At 43.4% G+C, this 14,120-nt stretch overlaps 1 protein-coding gene across 24 annotated transcripts in view; it reads left to right on the forward strand.

The window, feature by feature from the left end:
- The first annotated feature begins 1,820 nt into the window (after nucleotides 1-1,820).
- Nucleotides 1,821-14,120, forward strand: part of PPIP5K1 (diphosphoinositol pentakisphosphate kinase 1) — a 38,386-nt gene continuing 26,086 nt past the window's right edge. For 8 of the 24 annotated variants that reach the window (XM_039888316.1, XM_039888322.1, XM_039888331.1 and 5 more), the window contains exons 1-20: nucleotides 1,848-1,924; nucleotides 3,060-3,213; nucleotides 4,051-4,106; nucleotides 5,479-5,574; nucleotides 6,459-6,654; nucleotides 7,083-7,173; nucleotides 7,401-7,486; nucleotides 7,816-7,970; nucleotides 8,105-8,206; nucleotides 8,663-8,824; nucleotides 8,938-9,059; nucleotides 9,662-9,763; nucleotides 10,009-10,095; nucleotides 10,212-10,287; nucleotides 10,431-10,540; nucleotides 10,626-10,708; nucleotides 10,878-11,009; nucleotides 11,177-11,298; nucleotides 11,597-11,779; nucleotides 13,825-13,966. In XM_039888316.1, the coding sequence (XP_039744250.1) occupies nucleotides 3,144-3,213; nucleotides 4,051-4,106; nucleotides 5,479-5,574; nucleotides 6,459-6,654; nucleotides 7,083-7,173; nucleotides 7,401-7,486; nucleotides 7,816-7,970; nucleotides 8,105-8,206; nucleotides 8,663-8,824; nucleotides 8,938-9,059; nucleotides 9,662-9,763; nucleotides 10,009-10,095; nucleotides 10,212-10,287; nucleotides 10,431-10,540; nucleotides 10,626-10,708; nucleotides 10,878-11,009; nucleotides 11,177-11,298; nucleotides 11,597-11,779; nucleotides 13,825-13,966 (2,173 nt within the window). In that variant the 5' untranslated portion in view covers nucleotides 1,848-1,924; nucleotides 3,060-3,143. The other 16 variants (XM_039888324.1, XM_039888334.1, XM_039888328.1 and 13 more) reach the window with 7 other exon arrangements.

The raw sequence follows: 14,120 nt of genomic DNA on the forward strand, positions 1-14,120 counted from the left end.
ATGGTAGGCATTAGTCCCTTCCCTCAGCTGCCTTGGTGTACCCACAAGACAGTGAGATAATTAGAAATCTTAAAAGAGAGAATTTGAGTAAGAAATTCCCTTCACATTGTCCTCTGGCCCCAATAATGAGACTCCACCTCACCCCTATTCTCTCATTCCCTTCTTTCCTCTCAGGCTTCCCTTGTGCTTCTTTTCCTGCATTCCTTGTTTGTGGGCATCCTAAGAAGCCACTCATCTCTCTTCTGGGTCTATCACTTAACTCCTTCCTCTCTCGGTAAGGGAGAAATTATCAGAGAATAGATAGATTTCTGCAGTTAGAGTGTGGTCACTCTTGGAGAGACGGAAAATATTACCTGTGTGGTGGGAGCTCGTTAGGTTAAGGGGTAGCTATGATTAAGCAAATATAATTACTTAGAATGGAGTATATTTACTCTGATAAAGGAGAGAGATAATCTTCCAGAGCAGTAGGGTTGTTTGATTGAGGGGATGGTTACTAAGATGAAAGGGATTGGAAGCAGGAAGAGAGAATTACAGGAGGAAAAGTAAGACTTGCTTAGAGAAGGAGAGAGATCACTTAAGTTTGGAAAGTAGCTGCCTAAATTTGAATAATAGTTCCACCGAGGAATAATATGTTTTTGTGTACTTTTCTTATTCCCTGTGAACCTGATAGGCACGTAAGGTATTAATACTCATTTAAACTATCCTACAGCATATGATATCATTATATATCAATTACTGTATATGTGATATTTGATTTATTCAGTAATTATTATCATCTATAATATTTAATATTAATAAAGCCTTTTACAATTACAAGGAACTCTTATATGTATTATTTCATTGAATTGAATTGGATTGTTCCAATAGATGACTAGAGACTGAGTCTACATTTTCAGGGGGATGTGAAGACAAGTTAATTACTTAGAAGATGCTTTAATAACTTGTGCAAAAGGTTGGAGTGGTGGGAAGGATATGAGCCTGAATATGAACTAGGGAGGTATCTACTCATAGGGTCAGTCCTTAGAATCATCTCCTCTCATCTGGGAAGTTTGGGGTCAGTATAATGAGGCACTTGATTGAAAAAAATGGTAAGATCCCTAAGAGTGCAGAGAAGAAGCAGGGAAATTGGAAATGTCTCGGTTAGGGAAATCTAAGTGAGGCTGCAAAGATAATAACAGTACAAACATAGACACAATGCTTTCTCATAATCAGTACACTGTGAATTAGGTTTTTAATCCCACTCTTTTACAGATGAGAATAGTGAGGCTGAGGGAAGTTCAGAGATTTTTTTCCCAAGGCTGCACAGCTATTAAAGGCAAGGCCAGGAGTTAAATGTCCATAGGGTGGAGAGCAAGCAGGGTGTGGAAATGGCAATCAACTTGTTTCCTCTTCCAGCCATTTTCTTGACTCCTCTATAAATAAGTCTCTGTTCCTTCCCTTAACTTTCTGATCTGTTTCTCTCTTTGTCTCTGTTTTTGTCTCCAGTCTCCCCTTCACTCCTCTACATCTGTAAATATTTTCAACTTAACGTTTATTGGACTTCTACGTATATGTTTTGGGTTGTTTTACAAAACAGACAAAAGACCTGTTTTTGCCCTCAAGAAGATGCAGTGGCACAAACTCTGCCTCTTTTCTGCAACTCGCTTTTCCCGCCCTCTTTGTCTCACTGGGAAGTGTCTAGACCAAACATCTGGACTGTAGCGACGCAGTTAGAAATCAGAAGGGGAGCATCGGGTTGCGCTTCCTCCTCAGAGCCACTAGAGGTCACCCTTCTCCACGCAGAAGCGCCGGCCAACGCAGCCTGACTCTGTTGCCGGTGCGCGCCCTCCGCTGATTGGTGGTACCGCAGAGAAGTCGCACTTTGATTGGGCCGCTGTCAGGTGTCGCTGCCGGCAGGTTCGGCTGCGCGGGCGCGGGGAGGCGGGTGAGTGAGGCCGGGGGGCGGTGGGGGAGTGGCTGGGGGCTGGGGCGGCCCTGAGGGGGGTGGGTTGGGTGGAGTGGGCTCGGCCGGGTGCTGAGGGCCGTGGTTAGTACTGATGGGGGGCAGCTTCGGAGAGGACCCAGGAGGACAGGCCTCAATGTCAGCGTAGGAGTGAGCGGGAAGGCAAGGGCAAAGGCTAGTTGAGTCAGGATGGGAGGGCGGTATTCGTGCCCCGGAGCTGTGTGAGGAGGGGACGGAGAAGGGGCTCGGCGAGACAAGAGACTGGCGCGCGAGGGTCCGTGTGAGGCGGGAGTCGGCGTGGGAGAAGGTCAGGGTGGGGAGATCTGTGTGAGGAGCGGTTGGAGTGGGGTCGGACTGGAGGATCAGCTTGAGGAAGGGGTTTTTGCAGAGAGAGCAGAAGGTGAGTCTGGAGACGGGTAGTGTGAGGGAAAGAATGGATCTCAGGCAGTCTTTGTGGGCGATCACGGAAGGTTCCATATAAATGTGTTACCAAGTGTGGTGACTCATCTGAGGGTTTGAAGGACTGCTTAATGCTGGGGAACCAGTGAGTGCAAGGTTAGTTGGATTATTAATTGCATTAGTTAATCAGTGATGTGGGGAGAGGGGCAGCAGTGTTGCGAGTGGTTAGGGGAGTCAGTGAGGAGTCGTTTTAGCAAGTTGGGGGAAAGGAGGCAGTATGAATGAGTTGATAATGAGAACAAGGGCATCAGCACAGTTCACCAACGTCAGAATAAGGATTAAACTTTACATCAAGAAGGAGCTAAGGGATCCACTGTTGAAGGTGGAAAGGAGATAGTTTTGGTGGCTTGAGGAGTTTTACTGCGTTGGAAGTATTTCTGCCTTCACTCAGTATTGATGTTTCCCCTTCACCCCTGATGGAGCCCTCCAACAAATACCTGGTGATTAAGGAAATTAGAGGACTACTGCAAGCAGCCCTAAATTCTAAGGGATAACGAAGTTACATAATTTACCCTCTCTTCTACCCCCTTCTCCCGATCTGACTTAACATAGATATTCCTGAAAAGATTGCCCACCTGTCCCTCTCTGGCTCCTTACTTAACTTATTTATCTCCTTCCACCCTCCCTCCCTCCCTTCCTCCCTTTTTTCCTTCCACAGGGATTCAGGCCAGAGTAAGACTGCCCTTTAGCCTAGTGTAGAGTCCGAAGTTTTCTTTTGCAACAAAGTATTGGGTGAGAGGGAATGGGAGAAGAGCACAGAAAACGAGAATGGCTCTTGGAACACCACATTAAAACTCCAGCTCCTCCCAGAGGTACATCTAAATAAATCCTGGCTTATTTCATAGCTATTTCTGTCAGGCTTCTATTTTTGCTTTGTTAACTATGAATTTAGACCTTTCGTCTCTCTTGTGAACAGACTCTCCTTCCCTATTGTATTACCATCCCCTGTTACACAATTGTAATATAATTTCCAGAACAAGACTCTGTACAGTCAGTAGAAAACCAGGAAGGACTTGGTGGAAGAAAGGATGAAAAGTTTAGGAATCCTAGAAATGAGAGAAAGCTCCTGCTTCAGAGGAAAGATAAAGAGTACAACAAAATTCTACTTGCTTAAACTATACAGGGACCTTGGGAATGCCACCAGTCATGGAAATTGGGTCAGGATACTAAAAAGGAGTTCAAAGAAAAAGCCTGTTAATCAGGAGAAGGGTTGTGTATGTATAAGGCCTCTAATGCACAACTGGAAATGTTAAGTCTAAGAATGTTGTGTCCCCATGGTGGCTGAGCAGGGAAGACAAGCAGATGGCAAGACTGAAGAGGTCGAGGTCTGTAAAAAGGTTAACTGTAACTTTCTAATCGAAGCTGCAAATTCCACTTGTAATAGAAAGATTTAAAGTAAAATACAGAAAATAATTATTGAAGACTATTTTAAAACTATAAGACTAATCCATTTACTTAAGGAGTTTGTGCCTTAGAGTTGTTGGTCAGTACTTCTGAGAACTTTTGGAGAATGTGGAAAATTACTGATGTGTGACTCCATTTTATTTTTGGAAAAAAATAACATACCTGGATTCCCACAATTCTGTATTATCAAATGTTAACCTTTTGAATATGTTTCCGATTTTTTTAAATTGAAATAAATTTTATAGATAAGGTTGTGAAATTCCATTCAAATCCTCATTTCCATTCTCCCCTCTCCTCAGAGGTAAGCACTATCATGAATTTGATGTCTTTCTTTCCAGTCTATGTTTTTATACTTCTACTAATTATGTATTCAGTCAGTCATAAACGCGTAATATTTTTTATACAAATGGAACTGTACTACGTGTATTTCTACAGTTAACATTTGGAAGATGTCCACGTTGTTTGATTCATTTTTTATTATTTTAAATTAATTTTTACTTTTATTATGTGACATTGATTACCGAAATCCAGTAAGTTTCAGATGTACAATTCAACAGTACTATATATATGTGTGTGTATATATAAATATATATATATATATATATATATATTGCGTTTTGTGTTCACCGTCCATAGTTAGATTTCTTTCTGTCACCACATATTTGACCCCTTTTACCCCACCTACTTCCCCCTCCCCTCTGGTAACCACTAGTCTATTTGATTCATTTTTTAAATGCTGTAAGGCTATCATTTGTATAAACTACATTGCATTTTCCTATTCTCCTACTTGTGACATCTGAGGAGTTTTCAGTTTTTCCCATTAGCAACAGTGATGTTGTGGGCATCCTTGCACACGTCTTCTTATGGGGGAGAGTTTCTCCATGACAGGACTTCTGAACCTCGGCACAACTAACATTTTGGACTGGATAATTCTTTGTTGTGGAGGAATATCCTATGCACTTTAGAACGTTTAGCAGCATTCCTGGCATCTACTCACCAGATGCCAATAGCACCTCCCCAGATGTGACAGCCAAAAACGTTTACTACCAAGTGTCCCCTGCGCAGCATATTCAAAGTGGGTTAAGCACCACTACTCTAAGTGCATGTATACAGAAGTGGAACCGCCAGGTTATTCTGACGAAAGTTTTAAGTCTTAAGATATTCTCACTGATTATGGCTCTAGGCTATATTTTTTTCCACTGTAGCTTCTGATGTGAGAGACCTTGGCCTAGACCAGCCTTGGGTCTTGTAGTAGCAGAAGACAGTAGGGAGAAAATTGAAATTTCAGTTTGGGAATGGGTTGGAGGCTATTGTGTGGATGCTGACTTGTATCCTCAACCTCACACCCAAGAGCAGACCTATTTCCTCAAACAGATTTTCTGGACTTGAACATCTATCTTTTAAGGTGGAACAGGTGAAGGAGAGACAGAGGGCATAAGGAATTTTAATGTTCTGATAAAGCTTAGAACATAAGATATCCTTAAGCGTTTTTTGAGTTAATCCATGGTAGGAATGAAGATGAAGGTTAGGGGCAAAGGCAGCTGAACTCTGTCATTCTTCTGCCCTTGAATTAAATCACTGAGTTCAACACTACTGTGGGGAGATGGAGAAGGGCTAAGAACATTTTGGAGTGAATCTAAAGTTTGAAATGTCACTTTAACCTTTTCTTGTAGGAATCGACAGTAGCCTTCCATGAGGAACTGCCTTTTCCATTTGTTACTGGAGTTAACAGTGTTTCCTGCTGGCAGAATCAGGGACATGCCAGCATTGTAAGGGTTAATCTACTGATCCTCTTACCAGTCTCAGGGTTGGGGGTGGGGTGAGCAGGGAGGAAAAGAGATACCTTGCTTTTCTCTTATACATCTCTAGTCATTTCAAGTCATAGCCCATATGCCCCTTGTCCTGTTGATCCTTCTCACCATAGCTTTGTTTCCTGCTCCCCGTAGTTCCCTTATAGTTCCCTCATATTTTCTCATTCCCCATCCCCCATTCCTACCCACTGCCGTGGGGCTTGGATTTTGAGCTAATGGGATACCCTCCACTGCAGAGCGGGATGAGTGGGTGCTCCGGCGGGGATGTGGTCACTGCCGGCCAGTGAGGGCGAGAGCGCCACAGCCCACTTCTTCCTTGGAGCTGGAGATGAAGGGCTGGGCATCCGTGGAATAGGCATGAGGACAGAAGAGAGTGACAGCGAGCTCCTTGAGGATGAGGAGGATGAAGTGGTAAGACTAGAGAAAATTATGTAACTTAGTGTTGGGACCCCTGTCACAGAGAGTTGAGATTACATTGGATGGATACACTTCTTTTCAACTGCAAGACTCTCATAAACAGGTCCTGTCCTGATTAAGGGGAGGGTCAGTGGAAATCGGTTGGACTGCCTCCCTTTGAAGCCCCTACCCTTTTGTCTCATGGTTAGTGGTTCTTTGGCTCTACTGCTTGAGCACCCATTCCCACTATGGAAAGGCTCCTGTTCTGTAGGCAGTAGGAATCCCTACAAGTACCACAGTCTAGATCTAAGTTAGAAGACAACCTTTACCCCATAGGTCCAAAGTCCTGGCAAGAAACTCTGTGCCCTAAGATGAGACAGTGTTCCCTGACAGGAATAATCTGGGCAGGAAGTTCTTCAGTTCCTGACAGCATTTCCTCTCAATAGCCTCCTGAACCTCAGATCATTGTTGGCATCTGCGCCATGACCAAGAAATCCAAGTCCAAGCCAATGACCCAAATCCTAGAGCGACTCTGCAGATTCGACTACCTGACTGTTATTATCCTGGGAGAAGATGTGATCCTCAACGAACCTGTGGAAAACTGGCCATCCTGCCACTGCCTCATTTCTTTCCACTCCAAAGGTTAGGGTCTGTGAGGGAAAATGAGAAGGAGTGGTGTTGGGAATGCTGGACTGGGAAATAAGGGTCTTACTGTCAAAGAGTAAAGAGGCCTTCGGCTCTTCCTGACACACCAGAGAGCAGTGCAAAGGGGATTACTTTCCCTACATCTTGGGGGTTTTGCTGTGGGTAGTGTAAAGTCCATTTTTGAACCTTAGGACAGCTCTAAGGGTCTCTGGAAAGACCCTAAAAATAATTTCTTTTTAAATTTTTTCTGATAGACATTCTAAACTTGGGAAGTTAGGCAGAAGGAAAAGGAATAGGATGAATGAGTAGAGGAGCTCAGTGGCAACTAATAGCTTTAATATGTCTTTCTGTTTCTCTTGCTGTTTTCTCATTCTGTCTCTTTCGCTTCCTTTCTTTGGTCTCCCTATTTCTTTTCTCCATCCCAGGCTTTCCTCTGGACAAAGCTGTTGCTTACTCCAAGCTTCGAAACCCCTTTCTTATCAATGACCTGGCAATGCAGTATTACATCCAGGATAGGTATAATTTTCTGCTGACTGGTGGGATGGGTGATCCTGAGATTATGCCTGTTTAGAGAACCAACTCTGAGAGGGGCAGAATCAAACAGATATGCTTAATTTCTGTATCATACCCTCTTTAGTTCTACACCCTGTATCTCCCAATTCCTGAGCAAATAAAATCCCTAGCCTCTCCTCATAGTCACCATCCCTCACTTCTCCCAGCTAATTTATTTTGGGGGGTGATAGGAGGGAGGTGTACCGGATCCTGCAGGAGGAAGGTATTGATCTGCCTCGATACGCTGTGCTCAACCGTGACCCTGCCCGGCCTGAGGGTGAGTACCTGGCCTTGTCCTACCCTGCCTTGCGTTCTCTGACTTAGTCAAGTTCTCCATCCTCTAGACAGCTCCTATGTATCACCTATCTAAGTGAGCCTGTGGTTATTAGAGTATGGGTAGAGTTATAGCCATGGGTCTTTGGACAGAGCCTTGGAAATCTTATATAGATATTATAATATCTGTATACCATGTAGGTATTACCATATTTATTCCCAAGATTTGTTCATAAAATTTTGAAGGTTATAGAGATTAAAATTTGGAGAAATGGGAATTGGAAGTATTCTACGACTCTAGGCCCTAGGCATGACTGGACACCCGCCTTTCAGAGTGCAACCTGATAGAAGGTGAAGACCAGGTGGAGGTAAATGGAGCTGTCTTTCCCAAGCCTTTTGTGGAGAAGCCAGTGAGTGCAGAGGACCACAATGTTTACATCTACTACCCCAGCTCAGCTGGAGGAGGAAGCCAGCGTCTCTTCCGTAAGGTATGGGTGACATTTGAGCATTTGGGGAGTTAGAGAGGTAGAAGAACAAGAATGAAGATGTGGGAAGGGAAGCTGGAGGATGTGGAGACAAAAGTAGAAGCAACATTCTTTTTCTCTTCCTTTTCCTTCTGAAGATTGGCAGCCGGAGCAGTGTTTACTCTCCTGAGAGCAGTGTCCGAAAGACAGGGTCGTACATCTATGAGGAGTTTATGCCAACAGATGGCACAGATGTCAAGGTTATGGTGGATACAGGGATTTAAGAGGTTAAAAATGTCTGGGTGGGATTGGGTGCTTGGGGAGCAAATGGAAACGTATGGAGGGGTCACAGAAAATAAAGTGTGAATATGAGTGGCTTTCATATTAAGGTGGAGATAACAAGTGAAGTAGTAGATATTTCCATTGTCTCTATCAGAGCAAGGGCAAGGGTGACATGGAAGAGCATATAATTTTGGTAAGTTATTTCTTAGTAAAGACTAGACAGTAGTGCCTGAGTCTCAAGGAGAAACCTTCATAATCATATTTCAGTAAGGCTCAGTAAGAAAAATGTCAGTCTCCTTGTTCTTAATACTCAGGGAGGTTTTGTTTTTGTTTTTGTTTTACTCCAAATCTTAGTCTACAGACCTAGTGCTCATATTGTCTCCTTAAATGCAGGGTGAGCTGTGGGCATACTCAGTGATGCTATGTACCTGCAGGTGTATACAGTGGGGCCAGATTATGCTCATGCTGAAGCCAGAAAATCTCCAGCTTTGGATGGGAAGGTCGAACGAGACAGTGAAGGGAAAGAGATTCGATATCCCGTCATGCTGACCGCCATGGAAAAGCTGGTGGCCAGGAAAGTCTGTGTAGCTTTTAAGGTAGACGAAGTCCCATGGATGAGGGTGCTGTGAATGAGGGAGAGAGACAGGAGGAGGGGTCTGGGAAGAAAGAGTGACTCTCTTGGTCTCATCTTGCCTCTTTCCTCCTGCAGCAAACAGTTTGCGGTTTTGACCTTCTTCGTGCCAACGGTCACTCCTTTGTGTGTGATGTCAATGGCTTCAGTTTTGTCAAGAATTCGATGAAATACTACGATGACTGTGCTAAGATTCTGGGGTAAGGGACACAGTGGTATGGGCTGGAGAGAATGGGCTTTGAGAAGAGAGTTGGAAAGCTTTTACTCTAATTTAAATATTGTAAAAATGATTTTAAAGTGAAAAAGGAAATTAGAGAAAGGGCTCCTTAGCCCTCTTGCCTTCCCAACACTGCACCCCCCAGAGGTAATTACTGTTAACAGTCTTAGATGTAACAGTCTGTCTTTTTCTGTCATGTATAAACAAACTATATTTATTGTACTAAATGTGATTGTACCGTAATAATGTTTTACAAACATTCAAGAATGTGTAAGAAATGATAAATATGGTGAGTATCCATGTATTCACCATTGAGCTTAAAAAAAGTATTAGGAATAGAGTTGAAGCCCCTCCATAATCCTTGCTAATTACATCCCCTTCTCTCCCACCCATAAGTTACCACAATTCTTAATTTGGTGTTTGTCCTTCCCATACATTTATTAATATTTTTACTGCAAATCTAAGGATGTCTTTTTTGCATGTTTTCAGACTGTATATTAATGTATTCTTCTACAACATGCTAGGTTTTGTGAGCTTCATTGATACATTCATTTCCACACAGCTTCTTAATGTTTCTCCTTCTAGGAACACCATAATGCGGGAACTTGCCCCACAGTTCCAGATCCCATGGTCCATCCCTACAGAGGCTGAGGACATTCCCATTGTCCCTACCACATCTGGCACTATGTGAGCAAAAGTAAAAAATCTGGAGTACCTACTTAAGGGATCTAAGTCAGACCAGTGGCTACTTCCTGACCCTGTGTGTTCTGACGAATGGAGCCTGGGCCTCCTAGGCAGTTTCCTGACCCTACCTGTAATCCTAATCTCAGATGGTTTTTCCTCTGTTCTTTGACATGTCAAGGAAGATGAAATGATGGGAGGTGGCATGGGATGGAATTGGGGAGAGGCTCTCAAAGCATTTCTTATCTTAGGATGGAACTTCGTTGTGTCATTGCCATTATCCGTCATGGGGATCGTACCCCCAAGCAGAAGATGAAGATGGAAGTGACCCATCCAAGGTAGGAACAGTGTTCTAATTTAGACAAATAGGTTTTTGTGAGGGAGATGGGAAGGGGGCAGGTCCCCGAGGCTTTGACCATCTCACCCCATACGAAGCTTCTCTTTATTTCTTCAGGTTTTTTAGTCTATTTGAAAAACATGGTGGCTATAAGACGGGGAAATTAAAACTAAAGCGGCCTGAGCAGCTCCAGGTAAGATAGTGAATCTGGCTGGGAGGAATAATGCTTTGGGAAAGATAGAGGATATGGGATTGGGGGCCTTGAGAGACCAGGATGAAAGGGTAACACTGGCCAGGACTTGACCTCTTGTGCGGGTACTCTGTTATGTCCTCCAGGAGGTGCTGGACATCACAAGGCTGCTATTGGCTGAACTGGAAAAGGAACCAGGTGGTGAGATCGAGGAGAAGACTGGGAAACTAGAGCAGCTGAAGTCTGTGCTGGAGATGTGAGAAAGGGGATAGGAAAAAAGAGCCAATAACAGTGAGAATTGGAGACTGGGATAGAAAGTAAACTGTGGGTTTATCCTGCAGGTATGGTCACTTCTCAGGCATCAACCGGAAGGTGCAGTTGACTTACTACCCTCATGAAGTAAAAGCTTCTAATGAGGGGCAAGGTGAGATATAATATTCTCTTCCCATTACCATTCAGATCTCTTGTTCTTGAACTCTTAGATGACCTTTTATCCCAGATTACCATTCTGGGCTCCTCAAAAGATCTAACATTTAGATGTCCCCAGTATTTTCTTCAGATCTAGACCTATTTACTGCCCTTTATTCCTACAGATCCACAGCCGAAGGCTCTGGGTCCATCTCTTTTGCTGGTACTGAAGTGGGGTGGAGAACTGACTCCCGCTGGCCGTGTTCAGGCTGAGGAGCTGGGGCGAGCTTTTCGCTGCATGTACCCTGGAGGACAAGGTGAGTGTTTTGAGTTGTAAATACCTAGCAGGGTTGGGATAGGATGATTAGAGGATAAGTTGGGGAAATGAAGAGACTGAGGCAACGGGGAAGTTAAAGAGGGGAATGAGCATTCTTCTGTGTGGGTCTGTATAGCATGCATTGCTGGTCCTCCCCTTTGCCCCCAGGTGACTATGCTGGCTTCCCAGGATGTGGGCTGCTTCGTCTCCATAGCACTTTCCGTCATGATCTCAAGATCTATGCCTCTGATGAGGGCCGTGTCCAGATGACGGCTGCTGCCTTTGCCAAGGTGCGCACTAGAGTTCTCCCACAGTCTCAGCTTCCTTTAGGTAGAGAAGCGGAGAGTTTGGAAAATTATCTGAGAAATTTTAGAGTGTTTGTGTGCTGACTCGGATCAATTTCTTCTTGTGTTTGCTCCCATTCTGTATTACTAAGAATGAGCTGAGAATAATTAGTGAGGGTAGGCCCCTTGACCTAGACCCCAGTTCACTAAGCCAGCTCTTATTTGATCTCTGAGACCATCTAGGCCTGCGGGGGACTACCCTAGACTGTAAGGAAAACTAATAGACTTTGTTCTTCCCTTCTAGGGCCTTCTGGCTCTAGAAGGGGAGCTGACACCCATTTTGGTACAAATGGTGAAGAGCGCCAATATGAATGGTCTCCTGGACAGTGATGGGGATTCCCTGAGCAGCTGTCAGCACCGGGTGAAGGCTCGACTGCACCATATTTTGCAGCAGGATGCACCCTTTGGCCCTGAGGATTATGATAAGGTGAGGCTCTCCCTATATTTGTGCCCAATATACCTCTTATCCCAAATCCCTAGAATTCTAAATAATAGTGATCGATAATGGTATTTACCATGTGCCAGGTACTGTTTTATGTGCTTTCCGTACATTATGTCATTTAATCCTTACCCTTTGAGATGAGTATGGGTCCATAATTTCTTAGCCACAATTTGAAAAATCAAAAAGATTTTTATAGATTTGGCACTAAGATTTATTTGGCAGCAAAATCTGACATGTCAAAACTGTTTCTAATCCCTGTTTATCCCATTCAGTGTAAATAATCATACATTTTGCTGCATGAATATAAATGTGTTTTGTTACGCCCTAGGCCCAGTTAGAGGCATTATATAACATTGGGCATATACACTGTCTTAACTTTCTCAAGGCTAAAAAATTCAGACTGGTCTTAAGGATTTTGAATGAAAGAATGTTTCAGGTATCTATTGCTGCATAAAAAACTACCCCTAAACTCAGTAACTTAAAACACTCACCATTTCTTTCTTTTTTTTTTTTTTGAGCTTATATTTCTAAGCTGAACTGGTCTTTCTTGGGGTCTCTCCTAAAACTGCCCAGATGTTTTCCAGATGTTGGAGCTGGAACCATCTGGAGGCTCAACTGGGGTGCTGGAATGGCTGGGCTCTCTCTTCACACTCTCCCTGAAGGCTCAGGGTTTCTTCTCTCTACATGTTTTCTCCATGTGGTTTCTCTAGCATGGTAGCCAGACTTCTTAAATGGCAGCTTACGACTCCACCAAAGCAGAAGCTTCCAAACTTTTTAAAAGCATAAGCCCAGAATTAGCACAACATAGCTTTGTTATTTTTTTTATTGGTTAAGCAGTCACAGGGCCAGCCTCGATTCAAGGGAAGGGGAAGGTGACAGAGAATTAATGGCTGTCTTTAATCTACCATAAGAACTGTGGACCTGTACTACTTTCCCCCATTTTACAGATGAGGAAACCTAAGTTCAAAAGAATTTAAGCAACCTTTCCAAGGTCATCCATCTAGTATGAACCCAAGGAGTCTAACCCAAGAGCCAGGCTGTCAGCCACTGCAGTACATTGCCTCATAGTATTAATCACAGTGGATGCTGTTACCCAATGTCATTCTTTTCCTGTGTATCCAGGCCACTATTGACTGGGGATCATATGCTAGACAATGATTTTTCATCATCCTACCACTGATAGCTCATTTCTGATAGACTCTTTTTAAAAAAAAATTATATTCTTTAAATCGTAGTATCACTTTAAACACTTTTAAGGGTAGAGTTCAAGTGGCATTAAGTATATTCACACTGTTGTGTAACCTTTTCTTATAGATTCTTAAATGAACTAAATAGCTGAGCACATTGTCTAGAGAATGGGTTTTTCTGTGTCCTTCTCTGAACGGGACTTAAGAAGGGCAGGACCTTGCTCCCTTATTTTTTAATCCATTGCTCAATTGCAAATCCAGAAAAGCTAAGGCACCTTTCCTTTCTTGCTTGCTTCCTTTTGCTAATAAGAATGGAACTTGTGAGGACCTAAGTAGAATGCATGCGTTCTACCCTCAGTCTTCTACCCCCCTCCACATTCTTCATTGACTGTTACTGTCCTAAAAGCTTGAGTTGGAACGTAGTTCTGAGGCAGCATCTCTACTCTAGGTTCAGACTACCATCTTTTTTAGAGGAATAAGATAATATTATTTCTGTTAACCACTCATAAAAACATTCTGTGAAGATTTGGGGGGATTTTAGTTTAATCTTTATTCCCCAGTATTCTCCATGTGTTTTTTAGAACCCTCAAGAAAAGAACCTAGGTCTGTTTTATTTCCTCTAGACTCCAAGACTTTTAAGATCAACCTATCTTAGATGACAGTGTGCTAGAGCACTCCTCTCATCTGACGGCCCTAGAACTGCCGGTATGCTCAGTAGTCAAAGAGTGCTCCCTGGAGTGAACCAACAAACATCTTATTTGCTGGCAGTCTCTATAATAAGCTCAGAGGAATGGGCACTTGGCACTGAGCTTATCTTGCTTTTCATCTCTCTATTCCCCATAGCTGGCTCCTACTGGAAGCACTTCCCTACTCAACTCCATGGCTGTCATCCAGAATCCTGTGAAGGTCTGTGATCAGGTATTTGCCCTGATTGAAAACCTCACTCACCAGATCCGGGAACGGATGCAGGACCCTAAGTCTGTAGGTGGGTATGAATACTATCTTCCTTTCAAGGTTTCAGATATGGGTGGGTTCCTCAGACATACCTGTGTCTTCTCCTAAATGTCTGAGACAAGGCATCCTCATCTCTCTGGTTCTACTTTAGATTTTTTAGGGTCTTTTGTTAGAGGTAAAATCTT

The sequence above is a fragment of the Pteropus medius genome, unplaced genomic scaffold (assembly GCF_902729225.1).
Source record: "Pteropus medius unplaced genomic scaffold, Ma_sr-lr_union100, whole genome shotgun sequence".
NCBI lineage: Eukaryota > Metazoa > Chordata > Mammalia > Chiroptera > Pteropodidae > Pteropus > Pteropus medius.